This window comes from Mytilus trossulus, chromosome 1, assembly GCF_036588685.1.
Source record: "Mytilus trossulus isolate FHL-02 chromosome 1, PNRI_Mtr1.1.1.hap1, whole genome shotgun sequence".
NCBI lineage: Eukaryota > Metazoa > Mollusca > Bivalvia > Mytilida > Mytilidae > Mytilus > Mytilus trossulus.
In genome coordinates, this window is record NC_086373.1 from 110,722,818 (window position 1) to 110,750,750 (window position 27,933).

The 27,933-nt window shown below is 33.8% G+C and overlaps 1 protein-coding gene across 1 annotated transcript in view; it reads right to left on the reverse strand.

The window, feature by feature from the left end:
- Positions 1-1,214: 1,214 nt before the first annotated feature.
- LOC134705871 (hemicentin-1-like) overlaps positions 1,215-27,933 on the reverse strand; it is a 48,769-nt gene continuing 22,050 nt past the window's right edge. The window contains exons 37-53 of the mRNA XM_063564588.1: positions 27,224-27,526; positions 26,197-26,496; positions 25,588-25,887; positions 22,485-22,781; positions 22,032-22,331; positions 18,701-19,006; positions 17,863-18,159; positions 15,619-15,873; positions 14,842-15,129; positions 14,132-14,383; positions 13,452-13,715; positions 12,449-12,460; positions 11,410-11,553; positions 7,466-7,616; positions 4,917-4,964; positions 3,798-3,875; positions 1,215-1,485 (exon numbers count right to left, since the gene is read on the reverse strand). Coding sequence (XP_063420658.1) covers positions 1,215-1,485; positions 3,798-3,875; positions 4,917-4,964; positions 7,466-7,616; positions 11,410-11,553; positions 12,449-12,460; positions 13,452-13,715; positions 14,132-14,383; positions 14,842-15,129; positions 15,619-15,873; positions 17,863-18,159; positions 18,701-19,006; positions 22,032-22,331; positions 22,485-22,781; positions 25,588-25,887; positions 26,197-26,496; positions 27,224-27,526 — 3,866 coding nt within the window. The remainder of the gene's footprint in view (positions 1,486-3,797; positions 3,876-4,916; positions 4,965-7,465; positions 7,617-11,409; positions 11,554-12,448; positions 12,461-13,451; positions 13,716-14,131; positions 14,384-14,841; positions 15,130-15,618; positions 15,874-17,862; positions 18,160-18,700; positions 19,007-22,031; positions 22,332-22,484; positions 22,782-25,587; positions 25,888-26,196; positions 26,497-27,223; positions 27,527-27,933) is intronic.

The following is a 27,933-nucleotide window of genomic DNA, read 5'->3' on the forward strand; positions in this document are numbered from 1 at the left end:
ACTGAGGTTCTACGCACTTGACCAGTGGAAGGCAAAAAAAACAGCCGAGGTACCTGCTGACAAAGTCCAACAAACCATCACCACACAAACAGAAACAAGAGACAGCGTAGTTGGACCTGTACTAACACCAACGAAGTACAAGGGGGAACCAGTTGGGGTTGTAGTCAATAGGGATATTGTCACCAGTCCCTACAACCACAACAAGGCCTGCAACCGCCTGGTATTTTATACCTCCTCCAATAACAGAGGCAAGCGCAGTAGGATCGACTTTGAAGATGGGTTCGACATCGACCACCCAGACCTACTGCGCACACCACCACACACATCGCCCGTCATCACTGACCAATCCAAAGAGGCAATTCAAGCAGCCTTTCAAGCAGCAAGACCCGATACTCCATACCAACAACACCAAAGGAGTAAAATGAAGGCAAAAAGACCGACAGACTCCAGTCTATAGAATAGGTAGTTACAGTCCGCGATATTCTTATAGGATAGTCGGACTCTAAACACTCACACATCATCATCATCATCTGAGGCTCTATTGACCCACTGACCGAGGTTCTACTCACGTGCCTTAGATTCATATTACTTTTACAGCACTGGCTTCACTTCCTGTTACCAAAGTATATAATACCGTATCCAGTCTAAATAATCTCAAGTATATATCTGTATACGTCTAAACATAAAAGTGGAGCTAAATATTTTAGACGTTTATATATATATCGTTGCAGTGTGAAAAATAAAAATGTAAGCAAGTAATATACGGGCGGCAGTAAATTTTCTTTTTGATTATTTTTTTTAAAACTATTTGTAGGCACATGCTTACTTTTTTTAACAACGAATACATATTTTGTTTGTTACATTTTTACTTCCACTGTCCAAGCTCCAATAAAGTATCCCTGTGGAATACTTTCTGAGTATTCAGGAAAATACTCAGAACATAAATATACACTTTTTTCCCTTATTATATCAACCTTTTTAAAATTATGAAAAAATCTTTTGAGAAACTGTTTTGTTCTCATTCGTAACCATTCGTAGTTCCTTCATAAACATATAATATATGTATATCGTTGTATTAAAAATCGTTCACATTATTTATACTGGTTTCACTATATTATATATCTTATGGAATACATCCATAAGATATATTATATGAGATGTATTAAGTTCAAGATAACTAAGATATTTTGTTGCACTCAAATTAAATGTGTTTATTACTCTTGTTCGTAATAAAAGTTTTCACTAACTATAACATCTTGCTCATGACCACGTGACGCCCTGAAGGTTCCGTGTTTGCTACGTCTTGACCGTAACTTGGAACGTAGAACATCACCATTCTCAATGTCTTCTTCTCCATAACCTTCATCACGAAGACGTTTGTTCTTCTTTTTCCTCCTGCGTCTTCTTTTTCTTCGCCGTTCTTCCTCTTCATACGTGCAAGTGACGTCAGAATATATGTTGTCTATGGCGCGTTTTCTTGTCTCACTGTAATAAGATAACATAAAAGTAAGTTCTGTCACATTAGCACCTTGATATAAGACTGTAAATGTACAAAAATATAGAAAGTACCAACTGTCATATATCGGAGTTTTACAAAACTTTATGCTGAAGTTTTGCGTTTAAATCTAAGAAAACGTAATAGTTAATCGAATCGTCAAAATGCTCACTTTACTTGACAATATGTTAAGTTGAATCTGTGTTATGATTACCTGCATTTTCTAAAGATTTAGATGTGATTGTATAATGATAAGTCTCGATGTGATGATATGCTTATTACACGTTACATTTAGGTTACATTATAAGATGTGAAGGTAACATTACAGGATGTGAAGAAGATATTACATAAATCAAAAGCACGTACCTCGAAGAGAGCACCTGTCCATAGCAACAAAGAGACTAATAGCAACCAAGAATAAAAGGATGATTTTCAATGTTGATCTCATTATCGTATTGCTCAAACGCGTAGTAAATGAAGGATTTTTTTTTTATCAAACAATGAATTGCAATTTATGTCTTACGCTTCAAATGTATATTTGTCACAGTGGAACGTACATGATGTTAAGCTAAATTACCACGATGCTATTTCACTTTAATGTTAATGTTACGATAGGTTTACCATGCACTATGGTTACTTTTCTTAAACCAAACGATGTACTGTTGAAAGTCCATGATGTTAAGCTAAGCCCGATGTTTTTTTGTTATAATGTCATAATGGGCTTACTTTACAATATGCTCAATTGCAACTACATGACGCACAGTTGGAAATTCATGATGCTGAGGAATGAGCTTAAGATAGCACACAATGTTATATTATTAAAGTCAGGATAGGCTTACCAAACAGTGGGATCTCTTACATGACTTACAGATAAAAGTTGAGCTAAGATAGTCCATTGTGACATACCGTATAGCGGGTTATTTTCGCGGGTGTAAAATTTCGCGATTTTCATTGAATAAGGTATACGAAATATTTTGGCGGTTATTATTTTGGCTGATTCAACATTTTTTACATTACCTTTGCATGCACACTTTTAAATTGGCGGAATTTATTTTGGCGATTTTGTTCTATTCGCGAAAATAAGCGAAAATTTACACCCCGCGAAAATAACACGCTATACGGTATAATGAAATTAAATCATCGTGCTATTTTAGCTTAACATCATGTACTTTGAACTGTGCCTCGTGCAGTTTAAATAAATTGCAACTCATTTTATGACAATCTTATCGTAACATAAAAATGATACAGCAACGTGCTTTCTTAGCGGCACATCATACATTTTGTAGTTAAAGTATGCATATTTTATGATCAGCTTTTGTTACACTTAAGTGATGTATCAATATTGTATCCAAGCGTTACATCATGAACTATCAACATTTTGTATGATAAACATCTCGTCATATCAAAATGAAGAATGTCTAACTATGTAAGCTCAATATTTATATATACCAAGTCAGTACCATATATTTTAGCTTAATTTGTTTTGTCATCATAGCTATCGATGTAGATGACTAAGCATTACCAAGTAACAAGGTACCACCCTATAATATCACGTCTAGCGTATTAAAATCTAAACATAATACCTTTTGTTAGCTATTATTCGTGGGTTTCTCTGTCCTATATGTTCTCCCATTTATTAGTATTGTAGTCCTGTTATGTTATGTTGTCATTTTAATGTTATATTTAACATTGACAAAAAAGCGGGAGGTTTGGCATGCCATAAAACCAGGTGAAACCCACCATTTTTTCCTTAAAATGTCCTGTACCAAGTCGGGAAAATGGCCATTGTTATATTATAGTTCGTTTTTGTGTGTGTTACATTTTAATGTTGTGTTTCTGTTGTGTCGTAGTTCTACTCTTATATTAGATGCGTTTCCCTCAGTTTTAGTTTGTAACCCGATTTATGAATTTCGAACAGCGGTATACTACTGTTACCATTGTTTATATCCTATTATGTAACACGGATTTGTTTTCTCTCAATCGATTTATGACTTTTGAACATCGGTATACTACTGTTGCCATACTGTAATCTCATCGTAGCGTGTATTTGGCATTTCATCACAACATAGCGAATTGTCATTATACCATCACACTTGAAAATAAACATAACACATATCCAACTTAACAAACTAGTATTGTAAGGTAAAGTAAGCATTTTGATGAATCGATTCATTATAACGCTGTCTTAACTTTACATTAAATAGCCTCGAACACTTTTTGTAAATCTCTAATAAATGACAGCTGATGCTTTCCATAAAAGACTCAAACACTCTATAGATACAAAAAAGAATGTCCTACTTACAGTTTTCCGGTATCTTCAGGCTGAAAACTTTGGTACTTTTGAATCACATGCTCTTCATCTTCATCCTCAGGATGTCTACTACAATATGACAAACTGACAATGAATTGATAAGTTTACCGGAATTAGGGATTGGACCGGCATCCGCTGAACACATTTCCCCACACTAAGGGATGAATCAGGTTAGAAATAAGAAATTGACAATGAGGGTCGGTTGAAAACAAAACTTTTCGACAAAAGAGTGATTTAAGTTTCCCAATAGTGAACTTTTTATTTCTATGAAGCAACATTCAAGCAGCACCTGCATACGGAGTATATACCTCCCAATTGATACGATTTCCGGGCTTGTATTTCCTATTATGATTTCCTTGATAGAGGATTGCTGCTCACAAGGAATCTATTGAACCAAGAGTTCCAAATGGTGAAGTTGAAATAATCCCTTCGTAAATTTTACGGACGCCATCACGAGTTGGTTGACTGTTATGGAATAACCGTTTCACAGATGCTATCGAATATGTTTCTTGTGTCGTAACTGCCATACCCTTTCCTTTTCACGAATGTGACCTTCTGAATTAGACTATTTACCGGATTTGTAATAACATAAGCAACACGACGGGTGCCACATGTGGAGCAGGATCTGCTTACCCTTCCGGAATACCTGAGATCACCCCAAGTTTCTGGTGGGGTTCGTCTTGCTTAGTCTTTAGTTTTCTACGTTGTGTCTTCTGTACTATTATTAGTCTGTTTGTCTTTTTATTTTTAGCCATGTCATTGTCAGTTCATTTTCAAGCTATGAATTTGACTGTCCCTCTGGTATCTTTCGCCCCTCTTTTAGAAAATATGAAATAATTAAAAAAAACAGTTGAAAAATCTTTTTGAGAAATTTAAAAATTTTGTTTTCACTGCGTTAGTAAACGCAAAACGGCCTGGATATAGTTTTATAAAGAAAGCATGAAAATTAAACGGCCATCATACTTTTTAAACTTTTTCTGAATATTATAATGAAGGATAAAAGGTACCGAAACATAGAACGCCATACTCCCCTCGCTTTTAGCAAAGATATTACCATATAGTTAATCTGAAGGGAAAAACCCACCAGCTTCAGCAGAAAATATAACTTACCTGTACATATTATGTGTTTCGGCCCGTGCCTTTCTAACAGGTTGTTCTCTGAAGAAAAACCAAACGACGAATAAAAACTTGATAATCCGTCAATGGTATACATTTGTTAGTCTTGTATTATTTTAATTTTAGTTTCTTGTGTACAATTTGGAAATTAGTATGACGTTCATTATCACTGAACTAGTATATATTTGTTTAGGGGCCAGCTAAAGGACGCATCCGGGTGCGGGAATTTCTCGCTACATTGAAGACCTGTTGGTGACCTTCTGCTGTTTTTTTATTTGGTCGGGTTGTTGTCTCTTTGACACATTCCCCATTTCCATTCTCAATTTTATTATATGTTTCATAATTAGTATTTTTGTTAAGTAAACCTTTTCACAATTATTTTGCAAGTATTTGATTTGGGAGTTTGACTGTATTTATAGAAACATCATAAGAACGGGATACACAATTCATTAGACAAATTGAAATAAAAAAGAAACGGGCGCAGGACATTTTAGCCAAACATTTGGAACTACTAGGTACATTTGAGCGCCGACATATGAGCTCAATTTAGCGCCGGATTTGTCCGTTCACCTGTATTTTCGATAGCCCATTTTAGCGAAAACTGACTTACCTGGTTGAATAATACTCGCTAAGCTTTGGGCATAAGTTCAGTGTAATTCAAAGCGAACTAATAATGGATCTGAGTCATTCCATGCCCATTATAATGAGCAATTTTATAGTTGTCACCCAGCTGTTTACTTTTTTATATATATACAATTATTAAATTACAAACAACAACTTATATAAAAATACGAAGTATAGACAAATATGCACAACAATCTAGATACGAAAAAGAGAAAGAACAGTTTATTATGCAATTCAACAGTTTTGTACATGAGGTAAATCCGGAGCCTATTATGTACGTTCTCTAGAATCAATTCCAGGCTAGAACAGACTTTTAACATTTGATTTAATCTTTTAGACATTTAGTGCTGTATTTTGATAGACATCATCTATTTTATATTGTGCTGTCTTGAGTCTACTAAAGTTTTTATTCATTATATATTATAATGGGTTAAAAATATTTCGCTAAAATGGGTTAAAAGTCAGGCGCTAAAATGGGTTCTACTTTGACGCTAAAACGTCCGATTGTTTTCGCTCAAATGTCCTATCAATGCGCTAAAATGTCCTCCGCCGTCATATCCTCATGTTTGATGTAAAGTTGTTTATAGAGCTCGTAAAATTAATTATGGTCAATATAAACTCATTGAACCTTTAAATAAACGTAATCAATATAACACAATTGCAATAATAATATCTTTAAGCATTGTCTTTCTCAGTATTAACATCTATAATCACAAGAGAAAAAGAAAAAAAAACAACTTTAAATACATATTGATATTGGCAAAGAACGTGTATGATCCTACATCTTGCCCGATACTTTTATTTGGCATTGCACTAGGTCATGCTTTTCTCAGTCTGATAATGACGTCTAAATATGTTATATGTGAACTTATTGTAATTCTATCCCAGAAATGTTATGTAATTTTTAAGTGCAATTGGTTTTAAAGTTTTTAAAACTTTACATGACTTATCATAAAAAAAAGAATTGTCTATTCAGAAATTTGTGGTCAAAATTTTGTCTTCCATTTTGTCCCAAAAATTCAGTTATACACAAAATAAACTCATCATAGATATCACGATTGAAATTTTATAGTTATGACCATATCAATGATAATCCATGTCAACACAGAAGTGCTGACTACTGGGATGTTGATACCCTCAAGGAATAAAAACTACACCAACAGTAGCATCGACCCAGTGGTTGTAAATAAACTTATCATATATACTAGGATTGGAATTTTATTATTGTGCCAGACGCGAGTTTCCTCTACAAAAGATTCGTCAGTAACGCTATAATAAAAAAAATGTTAAAGACCAAATACACACCTGCCAACTTTTAAAATGTCCATGGGGGTTTTACGTGCAAGATGGCTCTTATAGTTCTTCAAAACCTTCAAGGAAGCCTTCAAATACATTTAGATGTTGGTTTTTGGATTCTTCATGGTTTTACAAGCCTCTAGCCATTGTAAAGGTTATTGTTAGGTTTAAATTGTGGAGAACATTGCTCTTTCAAAATTTCAATTTGGGAGCCTCCATGGGGTAAATCCACCGCAAATAGTGACAGTTGGTAGGTATGCAAATAACTACTTTTAACTAATTAACTCTGCCAAATTCTGAGTGTGCGTGTGACACGTGTGGTTTCAGTTTTTGATATTTTTTTATCGTTTATATCTATCTCATTAATAACTTCTTTTGTTTTTTTTCATGTCATTATTTTTACGACGACATATAGTACTTTATTGGTTTCTGATTAATATTTGTCCCAATGACATTCAAACTAATCTAAGTTTAAGACTGAGGGAATCTCATTAATGAAAACATAAGACTGGAAATGGGAAATATGTCAAGGAGTAAAGAACTAATTTATTATGTTTAGTTAAAAACGAAAAATGTTGACATGAGAACATTCTCTAATTAAAAAACATGATTTGTTTACTTACACATTCTTTTTAAATGTTGGTATTTCTAATTTACGGAGCGAAATAACAGATTCATCAGGTTCTTGATAGTACACAGGTATTTCAGTTCTCTTTGGTTCTTCTTGTGGAGTTATTCTTTCTTTCTTACCACCACACAAAGATGCACACTTTTCTGAAATTATTAACAATGAAGTGGCTGTGGTGACTGATCTTTCAATGATTTAAATATCATCACCTACACTTGAAATCATTAAAAAGGTTGTGTAAAAATGAAAAACAACTTCTATTGTTTTGGAATATATATTTACCCAACTTTGTACCTTCTGTTAAAGATTTATTGAGTTCTAAATCAGGAATTGTTCCAAATATTTCTATAGGTTGCAATTTGTAAATACAGCTGTTTCTCAAACCACCCTTTTTTGGGGAGATTTAGAATATTCATAGAAAATTAATTTTGTTTACATACTAGTCCTCAGTTCTGATCTGTAGGTTGCATATCATAGAGACATAACTTGGGAAAATTACCAGAAAATATACATGCGAATATTGTTTGTATTGAAATCTATGGTGACCCTACAGTCGAGGAAGGGATAGTTAAGAAAATTAAGAGTTAGTTTAAACTCTTAGAAGTTCGGGGCATATACACGTTGAAAATATACCGTACAGCCCTATATTTTGACCTTTAAAAAAATAGAAGTGCATATGAACTTTCCATTCTAGGATATGATTTTTTTTTCAAAACCTCATAGTAAAAGTGGCACAGTTTTAGCCGTAAAGGGAGTTCCTATTGGAAAATGCATTGTCAATATTTACAGAAATGCAACTTATAAGTTCAATGCTACGCGAATTTCGTATTCAGAATTAAGAAAGATGATCGTCTCTTCAGCCAGCTTGGTAATTTTTAGACTATGCGTTTTATAATCAAGTTTAATTTGAAAACCTTTAAAGTGGGAATCTCTTATTCTACAGGATTATAACTGCTATTACAAAAATGGCGAACTTAACGGACATCTTTGTTTTATCCCAGGATAGAGACTTTAGGTTTCTGAGATCTAGCCATTATTAGACAAGCTCCCTTTAGTATCATAATATAAAGTTTAACCCATTTTATGAAGGAGTGTATTAATAAAAATGTTTAAAGGGTTTTGTAAATAAAGGGTCGATCCTAGAAAGTCTTTGGAAAAGTCGATGAACAATAAAACTTTAATAAATGTTTTCTGAGTAATCAATTATATCTTGAATCAGGCGAATGTTAACACCAATGTACCGATTTTTTATAACTACGAACAATTTTGGAAAACACCACATTTAATCGTTGCGCAAAGGCATACAACTTTAGTATCTACATTTCATAAAGTAATTAGTCTGTAGTTATATAATGCTAATGAATCATTTGTGTTATACATTAGGGAAATAGCAGCAATGTTTTGGAGAGTTGTCTTTCTTTTTGATAACATGTATTAAATACTTTCAATGCAGATTTGGGTTTGACTAAAAAGTAAGGTAAAATTTTACACTTTCTAGTCCAAGGGACTTATTTAGTTTCATATTTATACATCCTTTAAGTACTGTGAGTTGCCGCCCAATACTTCAGAATCATTATTGGAAAGCGAATGGTCTATCTTTGTTTCACAATTATAATTTTTCATTTTGGTAAGTACTGTTATTCATATTTTGGTTGTAGTTTTTCCAACGAAATAGTATATTGGATTCGTCTGTAACTTAATTACCTTGATCATTATCAACAGCAGAAATAGTTTTCTTTGTTTGTCATGATTTTTCAAGACCCAAAAAGTATTTTGTATATTTTTCGCTTCATCATCCCTACTGACTCGGGACCTTAGTTGTGTACCTTTAGTTTCCTTCATATATAAATTGGTTGGATTTAGATAATCTATTTCTATTTTAAAATTTTCTGAAACACTTGATTTTTCATATGAACGTTTTAACTTATGTTCTTAATTTTTTATTTTGTTTTTACTTTCAGTTGCCTTTTGTTTAAAGGATTCAGTGATTACCTCCATTCCTTCAGTATGGAAAATGTAACTCTAGGACAATTCTGTGCGAGTATTATTTCATTATTGGTGTCAATTAGTTTGATTATTATTTCTTTGTATTTTGTGTCTATCAGTATACTGTTATTTATCTTACAGCAAATTTCAGTCAGTATGTAGCTAATGGTAATATCTTTGGTTAGCTTGCTTGTTAGCTGAACTGTGAAGTCATTGTTTGGTTAGGTAAACTACCCTCCTTAAATAGTAGACTAGCCCAACAGATAACCAATCTATCTCTCTGTAGGACTAAGCTACTTTAAAAGGGTAGTATACCTTACCTAACAATGATTTCACGGTTCAGCTAACAAGCAAGCTAACCAAAGATATTACCATTAGCTACATACCGACTGAAATCTGCTGTAAAGAAAGCTTTGACTTAATATTGATCTTTGTATTATTTGTATTTAGATGGATTGAACATCTCTATGTGTAATTAGTGCAGGTCTTATGTCTGCTGATGTTTTGTGACGTTTATATCAGGAATTACTAGAAAAAAATCAATAATGCTTGCAGAATTTATATTGCTTTTTCTTTTCAAATTAAACTGACTTGTATTTCGATTTAATTCTATTCATATATGAAAATTTAAAAATAATAAGGTAATTTTCGTTCTTACATCGGAGAAATTCGAACCCATGCTTTTGCTATATCGAGACAACACCGTCTGCACTGTGTCAATCTCTGTAGACCACTCAGTCACATAAACGGAACTAAAAATTCAGCTTTCAATACATGATAATACTTATCAAAGAGGGACGGAAGATACCAAAGGGATAGTCAAACTCATAAATCTAAAACAAACTGACAACGCCATGGCTAAAAATGAAAAAGACAAACAGAAAAACAATAGTACACATGACACAACATAGAAAACTAAAGAATAAACAACACGAACCCCTCCAAAAACTAGGGGTGATCTCAGGTGCTCCGGAAGGGTAAGCAGATCCTGCTCCACATGTGGCACCCGTCGTGTTGCTTATGTGATTACAAATCCGGTAAATAGTCTAATTCGGTAGGTCACATTCATAAAAGGGAAGGGGATTGTAGTTACGACGTAAGGAACATATCCGATATCATTTGTGAAATGGTTATTCCATAACGGTCAACCAACTCGTGATGGCGTCCGTAAAATTTACGAAGGGATGATTTCAACTTCACCATTTGGAACTCTTGGTTTAATAGCTTCCTTGTAAGCAGCAACTCCTATCAAGAAAATCATGATAGGAAATGCAAGCACGGGAATATCGTATCAATTGGGAGATATCAAATGTACCAGGATAATAATTAAATCTTCAAACGCTCGTTTCGTCTACATATGACTCATCAGTGACGCTCAGAGAAAAATAGTTACAGAGCCAAACCAATACAAAGTTGAAGAGAATTGAGTACCCAAAATTCCAAAAAGTTGTTCCAAATACGGCTAGGGTAATCTATGCAAAACAACACCTACCTTAAAATCGACGTTTTGATAAAATTTAATCAAAATTTGAATCGTACAAGTAACGTTATGACCTTCAGTTTGTTAGTTTTCATTTATATAACGTCACGTTTAAAAACATTAATGAAGTTATTTTAATAAATGTACATTTTTATGCCCCGCCATAGCAAAGGGGGCATTGTATGTCCATCGTTCGTATCATAGTGTACGTCCGTTTTTACAAAATTGGTTTCCGTTCTCTACACAACCCACACGTTTAGTAAATATTATTTGTTTTATGGATGCATTAAAAATTAGTCTTTCAGATACAACTATTGCATTGTGTCGTCCTGAACATGCCTGAAGTATTTGTCACCGGACATTTTACAATCTCTAATCAAATAAACTTCTATGCATATCAGTCAACTTTGAATCTATTTATCTAAAAACAAAAACTCACGATAAAGTTAAATGGCCATTATATAATCACGAACCTTGACAACAACAGCATACAATGATTCCAATTATTAACAGTAGGACAAAAAGAATGGCTAAGAGTATTGCCACTATTTCTCCAGTAGATAATGGCGCTGTGTCAATTATTGATGCTCCAGTTACAGGTTCTGCAGGCTGAGTGACTAAAAACATAAATATGCATTGGAAACATGCTTCTTTTAACCATGAGTAGCATCTGATATATTAAAGAATAAAAACTTAGCAATAGAAATATATTTGCTATTTAACCATGCATATCCGTTCGAAAGTTCATGCTAAGGACATATATTTTATTCGTTCAACAACACCAAGGGAAATATATCCAACATAATATGTTAATGACTACATGAATTCACTTTTTGAATGCTATTTTATGACATGTTTAAGGTTTCTTCAAATTCCAACGATTAACGGTAATAACGTCTCAACATTGAATATGTTTCTTGTAATTCTGGATAAAAATAGAAATAACTACTGATTCCAAAGTAACATAAAATCTTTAAACGTCAAAGGAAAAAGGTTAATGACGTGAAAAAATTTGATTGCTTCCTAAACATCGAAAATTAAAAAAGAAATAAGATTATAAACATTGATGCCGTCATTTCAGTAATCTGCAAGGGTGTGGAAATCCTTGAAATAACTAATGGTAAACAAACGAAAGTTAAAGTAGAAATTTAACAATATTCTTAGAAATGCTATGACATTTGTCTCAAACTTGTCTAATACTCAGCGTGAGCGCATTCTTTGAAACATGCATCACCACACAAGTCAAAATACCTTTGTTATAATATCTGCACCTTTCAACTTAATACAATCATACTATAATAGTAGTCAAATCAAGGCAGACCGATATAAAATAAATTTTTGTTTCTTCATAAAGGATGAATGAGTTTAAAGTAACAAATAATATTTGATCTTATAAAGTGCATACTTTTTATTACAAATGATTTCATTTGTTTGCAGTGCGGAATAAATCACAATACTAATTCAAGTTGTAAATTGCATAGTCTTAAAGATACAGTAATATATACGTCTTACCCGTTGGCCCTTCTGTAAAGAAATGATACGAATAATTAACAATGCAGCTGTTGTATAATGAAAGAATTTACTCATAACATATCAAGTCAAAAGTACAAAAGTTGTCAGGAAACAATTAGTGATCTAATGAAATATTCTTTGAAATTAAGCAGTAGTATTATTCATTATTTGTGTCCAATGCGTAGCAGCAGTTTACCCTTGACAAAAATGTTTACAATTAAAGTATGCAAACACCAACTATCAAAATACACGATAGATATAGGATTTTGCTATATTTTTCTATAAATTAACTTTATCATATACTTAAGCTCACAATATACCATAGAAAAAAGCATTTTGGTACAGGTACTTTTTTCTGTTGAACTAATACGACAAATAGAGGAAATATCGAAATAAATAAAAAAGAACTAAAATACAGAAATCGCTCAAATTTTGCAAAAAATTAGTTTAAGTACAGCTTATTTAAAAATGATAATAAAAAATATAGGTCACCGATGAGTTAAAAAAATAATATTTTCAATTTAGAAGCCAATAAATTTTTGCACCAAAGGGAGATAATTTTGAGCTTTTTCAATGATATATAAATTTAAAAAGTCATCTGGGGCTAAAACGAATTGATTTTTTTGGATGATTTTTGTACCATATGATATAGTAACAACTAATAAAGTATTAAATAAAATTTGTAATGAAATAATTAAAAAAAAATAAAAAATCTGAATTTATGCACCCTCGAGCCTTCTAAAAGTGGAGACGAAAGATACCAGAGGGACAGTCAAACTCATTAATCGAAAATAAACTGACAACGCCATGGCTAAAAATGAAAAAGACAAACAGATAATCGATAGTACACATGACACAACATAGAAACATTAAGAATAATCAACACGATCCCCACCAAAAAACCCACTTAATATGATTCCGCTTCCCTAAGACAAATTTGATCTTAGAACGATTTGACTGTTTTTTCATGTCTATTTTAGACATATGTAAACACAAAACGTACCTGTCCCTATTAGTACAGCAATGTTGAATGTAATGTCTGATGATGTTCCTACACCGTTTATAGCTCTACAGGTATATTGCCCAGCATCACTTGCTAAATCCATATCAACAACAAGCACTTTGCTGGTAGACGATAGAGAATAGCCATTGTAAAACCATTGCCATGCAGTAGCTGATGGGTTAGCACGTGTGTCACAGCTAAGACTGACAGGATTACCAACTGTTTGTGATATGCTTGTCTGTGTAACAGTACTTACTGGTTTATCTGTCAATTATAACACATAATGTTAAAGTAGCATATTAGAAGGAAAAAAAACCCCATAGTAATGTTCGAACATTGAATTTGCACAACACAAATAAATGAGAATTGATTGTGTTCACCTTCCTCATATATTGCCATGTAAGTGGGAGATTTGGAAAGACATAAAACCAGGTTCAATCAAACATTTGTTTTCTTGATATAACCTCTTGCAAGTCAGGTTCATGGTAGTTGATATCAAATAGTCAGTTACTATGTATGTTCGTGGTGTTTTGGTTGCAATTCAGTATTTCTATTTTCCCGTTGTTGTCCTCTTAGAGTTGATGTATTTCTATTGGTTTTAGTCTGTAACCCGTTTTTATTAGTGGTAAACTACTGTTGCAATTTTACATCTAGCTAAAGGTAAATAACACGTAACTCACACTGAACGTCAACACCTTCCCATGCCTGTTTGCTTCCTTTGGTGTTGGTAGCTTTACACACATTTAAACCGTCGTGAATAGTCCAGTTGGCGTTAGAAATGTATAAAACAGCACCTTGATGTATCATGACGTCATTTTGATACCAATTGAATGTTGGGGCAGGATCACCATCAGCTTCACAAGTCAGGGTGAAACTTTCACCTTCATTTACCACAACACATGATGATAATATTCTTATGTATGATGGTGCAGCTGTAAAAATCATTTATTTTCAAAATACATTGAAGTGAAGAAACGGGTTAAAACATATGCGATGATGATTTGTGGCAATGAAAATAAAACGTTATAAACTAATTTCACCTTAAAAAATTTCTAGATTTGCCTTCATCAAGATTGTCCTCCACCATATGTTTGATATCTGAGGGAGTGTTAATTCTTGAGGAGCTATTTAACCTAATGAAAATGTAGAATATAAAACAGTTGTGTCTGTAGAGTTTCTTAATTTGATCTAGATTAATCACCTGACATTTAGGTGAAGAAAATATACCAGGATCATGTTTCTTTAAGGTGAAAACATTCCATGATAAGCAGCGATAATTTTTTGATTATTCATAAAAATGTGTTTCTCTGAATAACTTTCTCATTAGGATGATGACAGACAATCACACATAATATATTAAATAATTCCTATTATGACGCTGACCACTTACTTGATGTGTCAACCGTGAGAATGACAGATGATGAATCTCCTTGTCCTACGGAATTGACTACTGAACACCTGTATGATCCTTGATCTGAAGCAGCTAGGTTAGTGATAGTAAGTCTAGGATTAGACAAGGTACCACCGACGTATTTGCTGCCATCAACAGTAATGCCTTGGTTTCCTTTGCTCCATATAACATTAGTAGCACCTGGGTTAGAAACGTAGGAGCACTGTATTGTGATAGCCTGTCCACCACTGCCTTGAGACGGCTGTGTGATAGTTACATCTGGTATATCTGTGGATACAATTATAATTATACATCCACACAATAAATAATTCACTAAGTACAAATCTGAGAGTACTTCTCTACGTGTTTAATTTAATGTGTGTTTTATAATTGGAAATGAATAGGTCAGTCCCAGGATACGGTAGTTAGTTGAATGCATCATGTGACTTCCATCACCATTTGACTAACACGTACGCATAGTAATTTTCAACACCTGTGGCGCGAACGGTGAAAAGTTTGGATAATGAAAATCTTATAAGTTGGTAACCCTCCCTTAAGTGGTACGAGAGTAACGATGACGTGCTTATGGAACAACAATTATTGACAAACTACCCTGCAGAATAACGATTCATAAAGTGATTGAAACTTTAATAGAGCAGGGATACAGGCGCACATGAAATGACGTCATAAAGGCGTGTGCAATTGCCGGAATTGTCTTGTGAAAAGCATGATTCCAGACTTGCCTTTTGTATTGAATCATACTTAAAGGATACTTACACTGAACCTCAACTGTAACTGTTGCGTCAGCATTACCATAAGTGTTGGAAGCTCTACATAGGTACGTTCCAGCGTCAGTTCGTGTAGAGGATGTGATCTGAAGAACAGAACCTGTGGACAACTGTGTATTAGAATTGCCTTTAAACCAGGTGTATGTAATCGTTGGACTTCCTTGGGCTGTACATGTAGCTGTTATAGTCTGTCCTTCATTTACAGTTATTGGACTGGGTCTAATAACAATGGATGTAGGTGCATCTAAAAATAAACATACAGTTTACAAGTTTAAAACTGTCAATATCATGGATCGGAAAGACTCATTCTAATATGCTTCTTTCTCTTTGTAATCGATAGCGTGCTTCAGGAGCCTGTAATTCAGTGGTTGTCGTTTGTTTATGTGTTACATATTTGTTTTTCGTTCATTTTTTTACATAAATAAGGCCGTTAGTTTTCTCGTTTGAATTGTTTTACATTGTCTTAGCGGGGCCTTTTATAGCTGACTATGCGGTATGGGCTTTGCTCATTGTTGAAGACCGTACGGTGACCTATAGTTGTTAATGTTTGTGTCATTCTGGTCTTTTGTGGATAGCTGTCTCATTGGCAATTATACCACATCTTCTTTTTTATATTTACTTAATAATAGATGTTGCATTTTACCTTCAACTTAAATCCACATGTATCGTAACCTATGTGCAGATACTATGTCGATTTCGCTGTCTTAAATTTGAAATTAAAAACAAAAAACTCAGAAATATTATTATTATTAGTATGCATAAAAAAAATTAACACATAAGAGCTTAAACAATAACAAAAATTATCACAAACTAGATTATCTAAATTCCTTATAAACATGACGTCATACGAATGAAAGTAAATCAGTTCTTGAAGTCATAAAACTTTTGAGTATTTTTTTTGTTCTCATACTCCAAAATCAACCAATCAAATTGCTGGATTTCATGTTTCGAGCATGATTTTTGTGCTCCGAGCACGGAGCAAAGTTTTATGACTTCGAGGCCAGATAAGCGGCGCTCCGACCACTTTGTTATTGCATTAACATGGAATTTTAAAGTAGGTGGTGTTTCATTTTATATTTTATGCGAGTTTGAATTTAGTTTTAAAAATATAGAATAATAAAGAAATTAAGGCAACAGTAGTATACCGATGTTCAAAACTCATAAATCGATAGAAAAAAAACAAATCCGGCTCACAAACCAAAACCGAGTGAAACACATTAAATATAAGAGAATGAAAACATTAAAATGTAACACACACAGAAACGAACTAAGAATAAGACAAAATCCGATGAGAATAACAAATATAACATCAAAACTAAATACATGAATTGGGGATAGAAAAGTACCGTGACACGTCTTATAATAATGTGAATTCACACTCAAATATAAGAGGAAACAAACGACACAAAAGAAACACAACGTTAAAATGTAACACATACAGAAATGAACTATAATATAACAATGACCATATTCCTGACTTGGTACAGAACATTTTTAAAAAGAAAAAAATGGTGGGTTGAACCTTGTTTTGTGGCATGCCAAACCTCCCTCTTTTATGGCCATGTTAAATATAACATTAAAATGACAACACAACATTACAGGACTACAATACACATAGATAGGAGACCACAATTGAGAAAGAAACACACGAATAATAGCTTACAAAAGGCACCAGGTTTACAATTTAATACGCCAGAAGTGCGTTTTGTCAACACAAGACTTACTAGTGACGACCAGATACAAAAGAAAACGTGCAGAATAAAAGGCCTCACATATACAGAAAAGAAGGAAACCTAGAAATAAAAGTAATAGAAAATTATTGTATGTTAAAATATAATGAATGAAAAGTATCATGAAAAAATATAAAGAATAGAGAATGCAGAATTGAGGGCACACACTTATCCACTTTTTTATTGCATTATTCACAATATCATAATGGATTTCAGAATGTAAACAGGAAGATTCACACGCAAACCATTGATGCATTGACATTTGTTTGCTTTATCAAGTACGGGGTAAAATAATACAGCCACAAATACGACACACTTATCGTTGCTTCACTTTTTAAAATTACCGTTTTTGGTCTACTAGAATCTGAATAATTCATGTAATTCATATATTTATTGTCATTGAACATGGTCTGGGCTATTGCGTTCGGATATTCTGTTATATGAAAGTGTTTTCACAAAATATAGAACTATTGAAATGATCAGAATAAGATGATAAAATTTACCTCCAGTAACAGTCAGATAGACATTATTACTAGTTCCTGTTCCCACGCTGTTTGAAGCTTGACAAAAGTACAGTCCTTGATCATCTGCTTGTAAACTATTGATAGTGAGAGACGGTATAGGTGTCGTTCCTCCGCTGTATCTGATACTACCTGTGTCAATAGTTGTGGCGGCATTATTTACAAATCTCTGCCAGACTATCTGTGTAGCTGCTGGGGTTGCTATTACTGTACATGTAATTGTCACAGAATTTGCCACTTTAGTAGAACCGATGATTGACGCCGTGACAGTTGGGACATCTATTTATGAGAAATATATTACATATTTATACCTTCTTATAAAATCAACATTATGTCTTAAATTTGTATTTAGATCAACCGCTTACTAAAATCCATTACTAGTATCTTAATATGATTACACGGTTGGAATCTTACTGATAAATGCTACATTGTTAAACAGAAATGATTAATCTGTTATGATTGAATCTGTATGTAGTAACATTCTTATTGCTTATAGATGGTTTTACATCAACTGGATTTCAACGTGTTGTCTTAAAAAAATTAGCAAAAGAAGATGCAGTCATTTCGATGCATTTGTCATAGTGCTAATTTAATCGTGCACTGTGGCTTAACTTCTTTAATCTTAGTTGATGTTGCAGTCATATCATACCTTTTTAGACTTACTTCTGGTAACATCTAAAAACGTTATTAGCAAGTACATGAACAGCAGCCATTACAATATCATGTTTGTGAAGTAATATTGTTCATTTATATCTGTATTGGACTTAACTTCATAGTATTATTTTATATTCCAGCTGCATCAACACCATGGTATACTTACTTCCGGTTATATCTAAGAATGTCTGTGAACTTTGACCTGTACCAACAGCATTAGTTGCATGACATATATAATTGCCTTCATCTGATGTGTCTACATTGTTGATAGTCAATGACGGTGACTGTATAGTTGATCCGGAATATTTTATAGAGGAAGCAGGGTTAAGAGTTAATCTGTTGCCAATGTTAATCTGTCGTGTCCAGTAAACCGTGTTGTGAGAAGGGTTTGCTGACACTACACAATCTAGTGTGATGGTATTTCCAATGTTTGTCGTGTAAGTTGATTGACTGACTGTTACTACAGGAATGTCTAAAATAAAATAGAGGATGCATGTTATCGGAGAAGGCGAAAATAAAGCTAAATATATATTTAAATTGTAAAAAGAGGCAGTGATTGATTATATATAATACAAAGAGAAGGTGAATAATGAAAATGGTAGAGCAATTATTATTATTAGGGAGTATTTATTTGATTTCAAGTCTGAGAGAAAATATTAGTGTTTTAGATCATAAATCATACCAAAAGTATATTAATTCAAAATATAATAAGTGTTTATTATAACAATGTTTCATACTTATAGTTATTATAGCCTCAACATTAACGTGACCAATTTTACTGCACCATTTTATACGACATTTTACTGCACCAGAATATACGATTTTTGGTATGCTATTACTCGACGACCGTAACGTGACCTATAACTGCTCATATAATGATCTTTTTTGTACACCAAACTATACGTTATCGCGGCTGATTATTGTGAACGATCGTTCTGTGACCTATAGCTGCTGATATAATGATCTTTTTTGTACACCAAACTATACGTTATCGCGGCTGATTATTGTGAACGATTGGACTGTGACCTATAGCTACTGATATAATGATCTTCTTTGTACACCAAACTATACGTTATCGCGGCTGATTATTGTGAACGATCGTACTGTGACCTATAGCTGCTGATATAATGATCTTTTTTGTACACCAAACTATACCTTATCGCGGCTGATTATTGTGAACGATTGGACTGTGACCTATAGCTACTGATATAATGATCTTTTTTGTACACCAAACTATACGTTATCGCGGCTGATTATTGTGAACGATCGTACTGTGACCTATAGCTGCTGATATAATGATCTTTTTTGTACACCAAACTATACCTTATCGCGGCTGATTATTGTGAACGATCGTTCTGTGACCTATAGCTACTGATATAATGATCTTTTTTGTACACCAAACTATACGTTATCGCGGCTGATTATTGTGAACGATTGGACTGTGACCTATAGCTACTGATATAATGATCTTTTTTGTACACCAAACTATACGTTATCGCGGCTGATTATTGTGAACGATCGTTCTGTGACCTATAGCTACTGATATAATGATCTTTTTTGTACACCAAACTATACCTTATCGCGGCTGATTATTGTGAACGATTGGACTGTGACCTATAGCTACTGATATAATGATCTTTTTTGTACACCAAACTATACGTTATCGCGGCTGATTATTGTGAACGATTGGACTGTGACCTATAGCTACTGATATAATGATCTTTTTTGTACACCAAACTATACGTTATCGCGGCTGATTATTGTGAACGATCGTTCTGTGACCTATAGCTACTGATATAATGATCTTTTTTCTACACAAAACTATACCTTATCGCGGCTGATTATTGTGAACGATTGGACTGTGACCTATAGCTACTGATATAATGATTTTTTTTGTACACCAAACTATACGTTATCGCGGCTGATTATTGTGAACGATCGTACTGTGACCTATAGCTGCTGATATAATGATCTTTTTTGTACACCAAACTATACGTTATCGCAGCTGATTATTGTGAACGATCGTTCTGTGACCTATAGCTGCTGATATAATGATCTTTTTTGTACACCAAACTATACCTTATCGCGGCTGATTATTGTGAACGATCGTTCTGTGACCCATAGCTGCTGATATAATGATCTTTTTTGTACACCAAACTATACCTTATCGCGGCTGATTTTTTGTAAACGATCGTACTGTGACCTATAGCTGCTGATATAATGATCTTTTTTGTACACCAAACTATACGTTATCGCGGCTGACTATTGTGAACGATCGTACTGTGACCTATAGCTGCTGATATAATGATCTTTTTTGTACACCAAACTATACGTTATCGCGGCTGATTATTGTGAACGATTGGACTGTGACCTATAGCTACTGATATAATGATCTTTTTTGTACACCAAACTATACCTTATCGCGGCTGATTATTGTGAACGATTGGACTGTGAGCTATAGCTACTGATATAATGATCTTTTTTGTACTCCAAACTATACCTTATCGCGACTGATTATTGTGAACGATCGTACTGTGACCTATAGCTGCTGATATAATGATCTTTTTTGTACACCAAACTATACGTTATCGCGGCTGATTATTGTAAACGATCGTACTGTGACCTATAGCTGCTGATATAATGATCTTTTTTGTACACCAAACTATACGTTATCGCGGCTGATTATTGTAAACGATCGTACTGTGACCTATAGCTGCTGATATAATGATCTTTTTTGTACACCAAACTATACGTTATCGCGGCTGATTATTGTAAACGATCGTACTGTGACCTATAGCTGCTGATATAATGATCTTTTTTGTACACCAAACTATACCTTATCGCGGCTGATTATTGTGAACGATCGTTTTGTGACCTATAGCTGCTGATATAATGATCTTCTTTGTACACCAAACTATACCTTATCGCGGCTGATTATTGTAAACGATCGTACTGTGACCTATAGCTACTGATATAATGATTTTCTTTGTACACCAAACTATACGTTATCGCGGCTGATTATTGTGAGCGATCGTACTGTGACCTATAGCTGCTGATATAATGATCTTTTTTGTACACCAAACTATACCTTATAGCGGCTGAATATTGTGAACGATCGTTCTGTGACCTATAGCTGCTGATATAATGATCTTTTTTGTACACCAAACTATACCTTATCGCGACTGATTATTGTGAACGATCGTACTGTGACCTATAGCTACTGATATAATGATATATTTGTATATGTTAGCACTCAAACCACTTCGCTTTTTTGTTACATGTATTTAATAATGATCATGCATAATACATTATACATGTAGTCGAGCACATTAAAAAAAGAATAATTTTCGTCGTATCATATGAAACAACTAATTCTTTATCTTTAGAATACTCATTTTCTGATTTGATTTTGAATTGATTTGTTAAGTTCAATAACTTATGGTAATACTTGATACCAAAATCAAATCAAATGTTTTCATTTTCGAATATATACTCACTTCCAACAACCGTTAGTTGTCCTTGTAGACTCTGACCAGTACCAACAGAATTAGCTGCTAGACATATATAATTCCCAGCATCGTTACTATTGAGGTTAGTTATGGTTAGAGATGGTGAACTGACAGATGATCCAGTATATCTAGAGTTAGACAAGTCTACAGTGGAAGTTGTACTTCCCGCAACTTTCTGCCAGTAAACGGAGGTAGCAGCAGGATTTGCAGATACAGTACAACCAAGTGTAATTGTGTCTCCATAGTCACCAGTAAAAGTTGTCCGTGTAAGACTTACACTTGGAACACCTGAAATAAAACGCGTTAAAAAAGATGATTTTAAATTTCTCTGTGATGCTTAAAACACTAGAAATAGAATATATTTTAGCATTTAAATTTAATTCAAACATATATTGGTGACTGCAATCAGTTGAAATTAACGATATATTTAAATAAACTTACTGCCAGTTACAGCCAGAACAACCTGTGGACTATGTCCCGTTCCCACACTGTTGGTAGCATAGCATACATATGTTCCTTTGTCTGATAACTGTGCAGTAGATAATGTTAGGGAGGGTGAGCTGACTGATGATCCACTAAATCTTCCTCCCATGTTTACATTTGTAGATGAGCCACCAGCTATATACTGCCAGTAAACGGTGGTGTGTTGTGGATTAGCTGTTACTGTACATGTCATGGTAACAGAATCACCAACATTTACAGTATATGCTGACGTAGGCGTTGTCACAACAGGAACGTCTGAAGAAAGCATACAAATTTTAAAAGTTGATTAATCCGAAGTGTGGTTCTATCTTATAAATTTATCGATAAACTTAGAGTTTGACTCCCTCAATCAAATTTAACTATAGATGGATAAATAAGCCAAATAGCTCGTAAAGGTTACGTGTTTCCTATCATGATTTTTGTTATGGAGGCTTGCTGCTCACAATGAAGCTATTAAACCGAGAGTTCCAAATGGTGAAGTTGAAATCATCCCTTCTTAAATTTTACGGAAGGCATCACGAGTTGGTTGACCGTTATGGAATAACCGTTTCACAGATGATATCGGATATGTTCCTTACGTCGTAACTACAACACCTTCCCTTTCAAGACGGTGCCAAATGTGGAGCAGGATCTGCTTAATCTTATGAGATCACCCCTAGTTTGAATGGGGTTGGTGTTGATTATTCTTTTCTATCTTATATATCATGTGTACTATTGTTTGTCTGTTTGTCTGTTAATTTTTAGCCATGGTATTATCAGTTTATTTTCGATTAATGAGTTTGACTGTCCCTTTGGTATCTTTCGTCCCTCTTTTACGTTTTTATCTGCATCCATGTCTTTTGAATATTCAAATTGGACCGTTCTTGATGAAAGTCAAGGGAAAATAAGCTTGTGATGCTAGTAATTTATAAAATATTTAACTAAAGAATTACCAATACCACTGCTGGTAGGCTATCAATTCTCACGGACAAGTATATCATCAGCTTAGAATCAATGCTTCTGCCCTGACATTATTTATAACATGCATACATTTGGAAAAGGTCCCATTAGTGAATCAAGAAACCGTTGAGAAAACAAGGTTTCATCTGTCTTAGGGAAAGTTGACATTAAATGAATTTGGCTGTTCATTTTCAATGTACCATTTTGAAAAATAGTGTTTAATGGTAATGTTTAATTAAGAGCGTTCATAATTGGCAAATCCTTTACAATTTATGGGTCAAATGTGTAATCTTAACAAACGACTGGCGTTAACAGTATAATTACTACTGGTTTCTATAGCAAGTTTATTTAGTAGTCAGGAATAAGACTTTTTGAAGAACAATGTTGCCTTTCCCCTTACTTAAACTCGGCCGATTCCATTGCGAAAGTATCGGATTCACTGGAGGATAGCTGATTGTTGACATTATTACATTTGACAATCCTAGAGTGAATCAACCAGAACGGAATCGACTGAGTTTACACTTACTGCCTAAAACATCAAGAAATGTAAAAGAGCTGATTTTGATGTTATTTCATATTGAATTTACACTTACTGCCTTAAACATCAAGAAATGTAAAAGAGCTGATTTTGATGTTATCTCATATTCAGGGGCGGATCCAGGATTTACAGTTAGGGGGGGGGGCGCAAAATAATTTTTGAAGTTATTTTTAGGTAAAATTATTGAAATATTCTTCCAAAGGGTGAAATGTAGATATCTCGATCTATTGTGCGGTAAAATGATCGAAGAATTAAAGTTTCAAATTGAAACCGCCTTAATCCACACCCGACAACAATCTACAGATAGACGGGCGGACAGACGAACGCAAAGTGAGACGAGACAGATCACAATTGCTTACCTGACATATGTATTTAGCAAACGAAAATTTCTACTTTAACCAGCAATTTTTAATTATCCTTTCATAATATCTGTTTTTTTACTTTTTTAATTTTTGGAGGTTGTCCCAGACTTTACTGTGTTCGCAACAAAATAACTAAAATCAGAATGAGACGCAGTTATCTTTATTTTTCCAAGCATGTAATTCGGTACAGAATTCGGCTAAATATTTAGGTTTGCAAGTGAGAAACAAATATAGACACAGAGATACAAATTAATAAACTAACCTTTCGATTGAAACAGTATTTCTATCTTCCATAACGGATATTATGAAAGAATCTCACCTGCCGATAGTTTCTTGACCGTGTCATGATGACATTGTGAAAGTGAGTATAAGGGATGTTTTGGAACTTCAATTATCAAAGAAATTTATTATAAAAACCGGAAATACAATGTAACATTAGTTTTTACTTTAACTGCTAAAAAACCCTATTATCATGATTTGTCATCAAACGCAGCTCCGCATTTGACACTTTCCTTTGAAATAATTTATAGAACTTTAATAAAGCGTAGGTCAGTTGATTAGTAATCACGTTGATTCTGTTAAACTGACTGTTTTATATACTTTGAATGATAAAAAAGATGTAATGGTCTCTTCTGATACTTAAATATGTTGGAGTAAACCCATGCTTTGCAAATTTTAGGGGGGGCGCACGCCCGCCACGCCCCCGCCTAAATCCGCCCCTGATATTGAATATACACTTACTGCCTAAAACATCAAGGAATGTAAAAGAGCTGATTTTGATGTTATTTCATATTGAATATACACTTACTGCCTAACACATCAAGAAATGTAAAAGAGCTGATTTTGATGTTATCTCATATTCATAATGAATATACACTGACTGCCTTAAACATCAAGAAATGTAAAAGAGCTGATTTTAATGTTATTTCATATTGAATTTACACTTACTGCCTAAAACATCAAGAAATGTAAAAGAGCTGATTTTGATGTTATTTCATATTGAATATACACTTACTGCCTAAAACATCAAGAAATGTAAAAGAGCTGATTTTGATGTTATCTCATATTCATAATGAATATACACTGACTGCCTTAAACATCAAGAAATGTAAAAGAGCTGATTTTGATGTTATTTCATAATGAATTTACACTTACTGCCTTAAACATCAAGAAATGTGAAAGAGCTGATTTTGATGTTATTTCATATTGAATATACACTTACTGCCTAAAACATCAAGGAATACAGGAGAGCTGATTCCAGTTCCTATACTGTTGGTTACTTTACAAACATAATTGGCCTCGTCTTTTTCGTCAGCAGTATTTATTATCAAAGATGGTGACTGGGTGGTGGAACCATCATATTTACTGATAGATGTAGATATTATTGTGACCTGATTGGCTACTGTCCTTTCCCAGATAACACTAGTAGCTGCTGGGTTTGATGTATAAGTACATTGTAACGTGACTGATGATCCTCTGTTGACTGTGTATGTAGATTGTGGAACAGTGACCGTTGGAATACCTGACAAAAAAATGCATGTTCTTTTTATAAATTTGCATTTTTGCATTTTACTTTTTTGAAAATAAAATAACAACAATACCGAACTCAAAGGGATGTCAAAACTGAAGTCCTATATAAAATTGAAAACAAAAAAACTCAAACATATTCAAGACTTGGTACAGGAATTTCTTAATGTAGAAAATGGTATATTTGATCAGGTTTTATACTAGCTAATCTGATAGATAAATGAATTGTCGACATAATATAGAAATACGAATTATAATCCTAGACTATAGACAAAAGACGTGTTCAATATATGATGTCACTTACTTCCAATGACATCCAAGAAAGTTTGTTGACTTTGTCCAGATCCAACACTATTTGTAGCTGTACAGATATAAAACCCTTCGTCTGATGTGTCAGTATTACTTATGACCAATGATGGTGACAAAACTGAACTTCCGCTGTAACGACCACTAGACATGTCAATAATTGTTGCCACATTATTGGTGAATCGCTGCCATGTGACACTAGTCGCTGATGGGTTGGCATTTACAGTACACTGTAGTGTGATGGAATTACCGACGTTGATAGAGTAGCTGCTTGATAGTACGGTAACTACAGGAACACCTAGCATAGATTCAAAGGTACAATTGTTAGTTTTATCAGGACTGCATAGTCAAACGTTGATTGTATCGGAATAAAAAGGACAAATGTCATTTTCATCAGAATCCTTACGACAAATGTTGGTTGTATCCGAATATGTTGGACAAGATTGGATGGGTCAGATTCGAAAGATATAAAACGTTTGTTGTATCGTGTTGGAATGGGGAAAACCTTAGAAATACCAGAATCGAAGGCAAAACGTTGATTGTATGAGTTTCGAATGGTAGCTGGTTGTATCCGAATCGAATGTAAAAAGGTTGCTTGTGTTTGGATTGAAAGGACAAACGTTTATTGTATCGCATCAACAAACTTTTATTCGCCGAGGGTATCACCAGCCAAGTATTTAGCACTTCTGTGTTGACATGAATTATCATTGATATGGTCACAATTATAAATTAACTGTTTACAAAACTTTGAGTTTTTGAAATACTAAAACTTTTCAACTTCAGGAATAGATTGCCTTAGCTATATTTGACAACAGTTTTAGGAATTTTTGGTCCTTGATGCTCTTCAACTTTGTACATTATTTGGCCTATTTAAGCTTGAGGATCGAAAGGACACACATTGGTTTTATCAGGATTGAAATAATAAACTTTTGTTTTCAAATATGCTGAACCAATGTTTTGATATAACAGTTTCTTATAGCATATGCATAATATTTTCCTGTCCATTAATGATAAATTTTACTCACTTCCCGATACACCCAGATATGTCTGTGAACTGGTACCTGTGCCGACACTATTCTGGGCACTACATGTGTAATATCCTTGGTCAGCAATGACAGCATTCAGAACAGTCAAAGATGGTGATGTAGTAGTAGATCCGGAGTATTTACTCGTCTGAGATAGATTGATATTTGTTGCTACTCCATTTACAACTTTTTGCCAACTAACTGATGTATGAGCAGGGTTGGCTGACACGGTACAAATCATGGTAACGGACAAACCAACAGTTACACTATACTGTGACTGGGGAATGGTAACCGCTGGTATTGCTATAAGAGTAGTTAAATGAATAAAAAAATAATAAATCACTGAGAAGGAATAACTTATTATTTTTTTTCAAATGAATAACTTATGTTTCAGATTACAAAGTTTTCCTTTGTCATATTTAACACTTTACCGAGATCTAAATGAAAAAGGAATAATGAAACCAAACTCGAAGGAGAATGCTTTGCGTAAGAAAATGAGGCATCGTGTTTCTAATGCAAATGTCATCATGCATTGATGAAATCAAAGAAGTTTTATATTACCAGCGAACGAAATAACAAACAACTTCAAATACTGCAAGCATAGCTCTCAAATATTATACACGCCTTTCACAAGGACCGTGATTTGCAAAAAGAAACCCTTCATCATAAAACATAGATTCTAATGAAAACCAAGTTAAAGAATTTACATA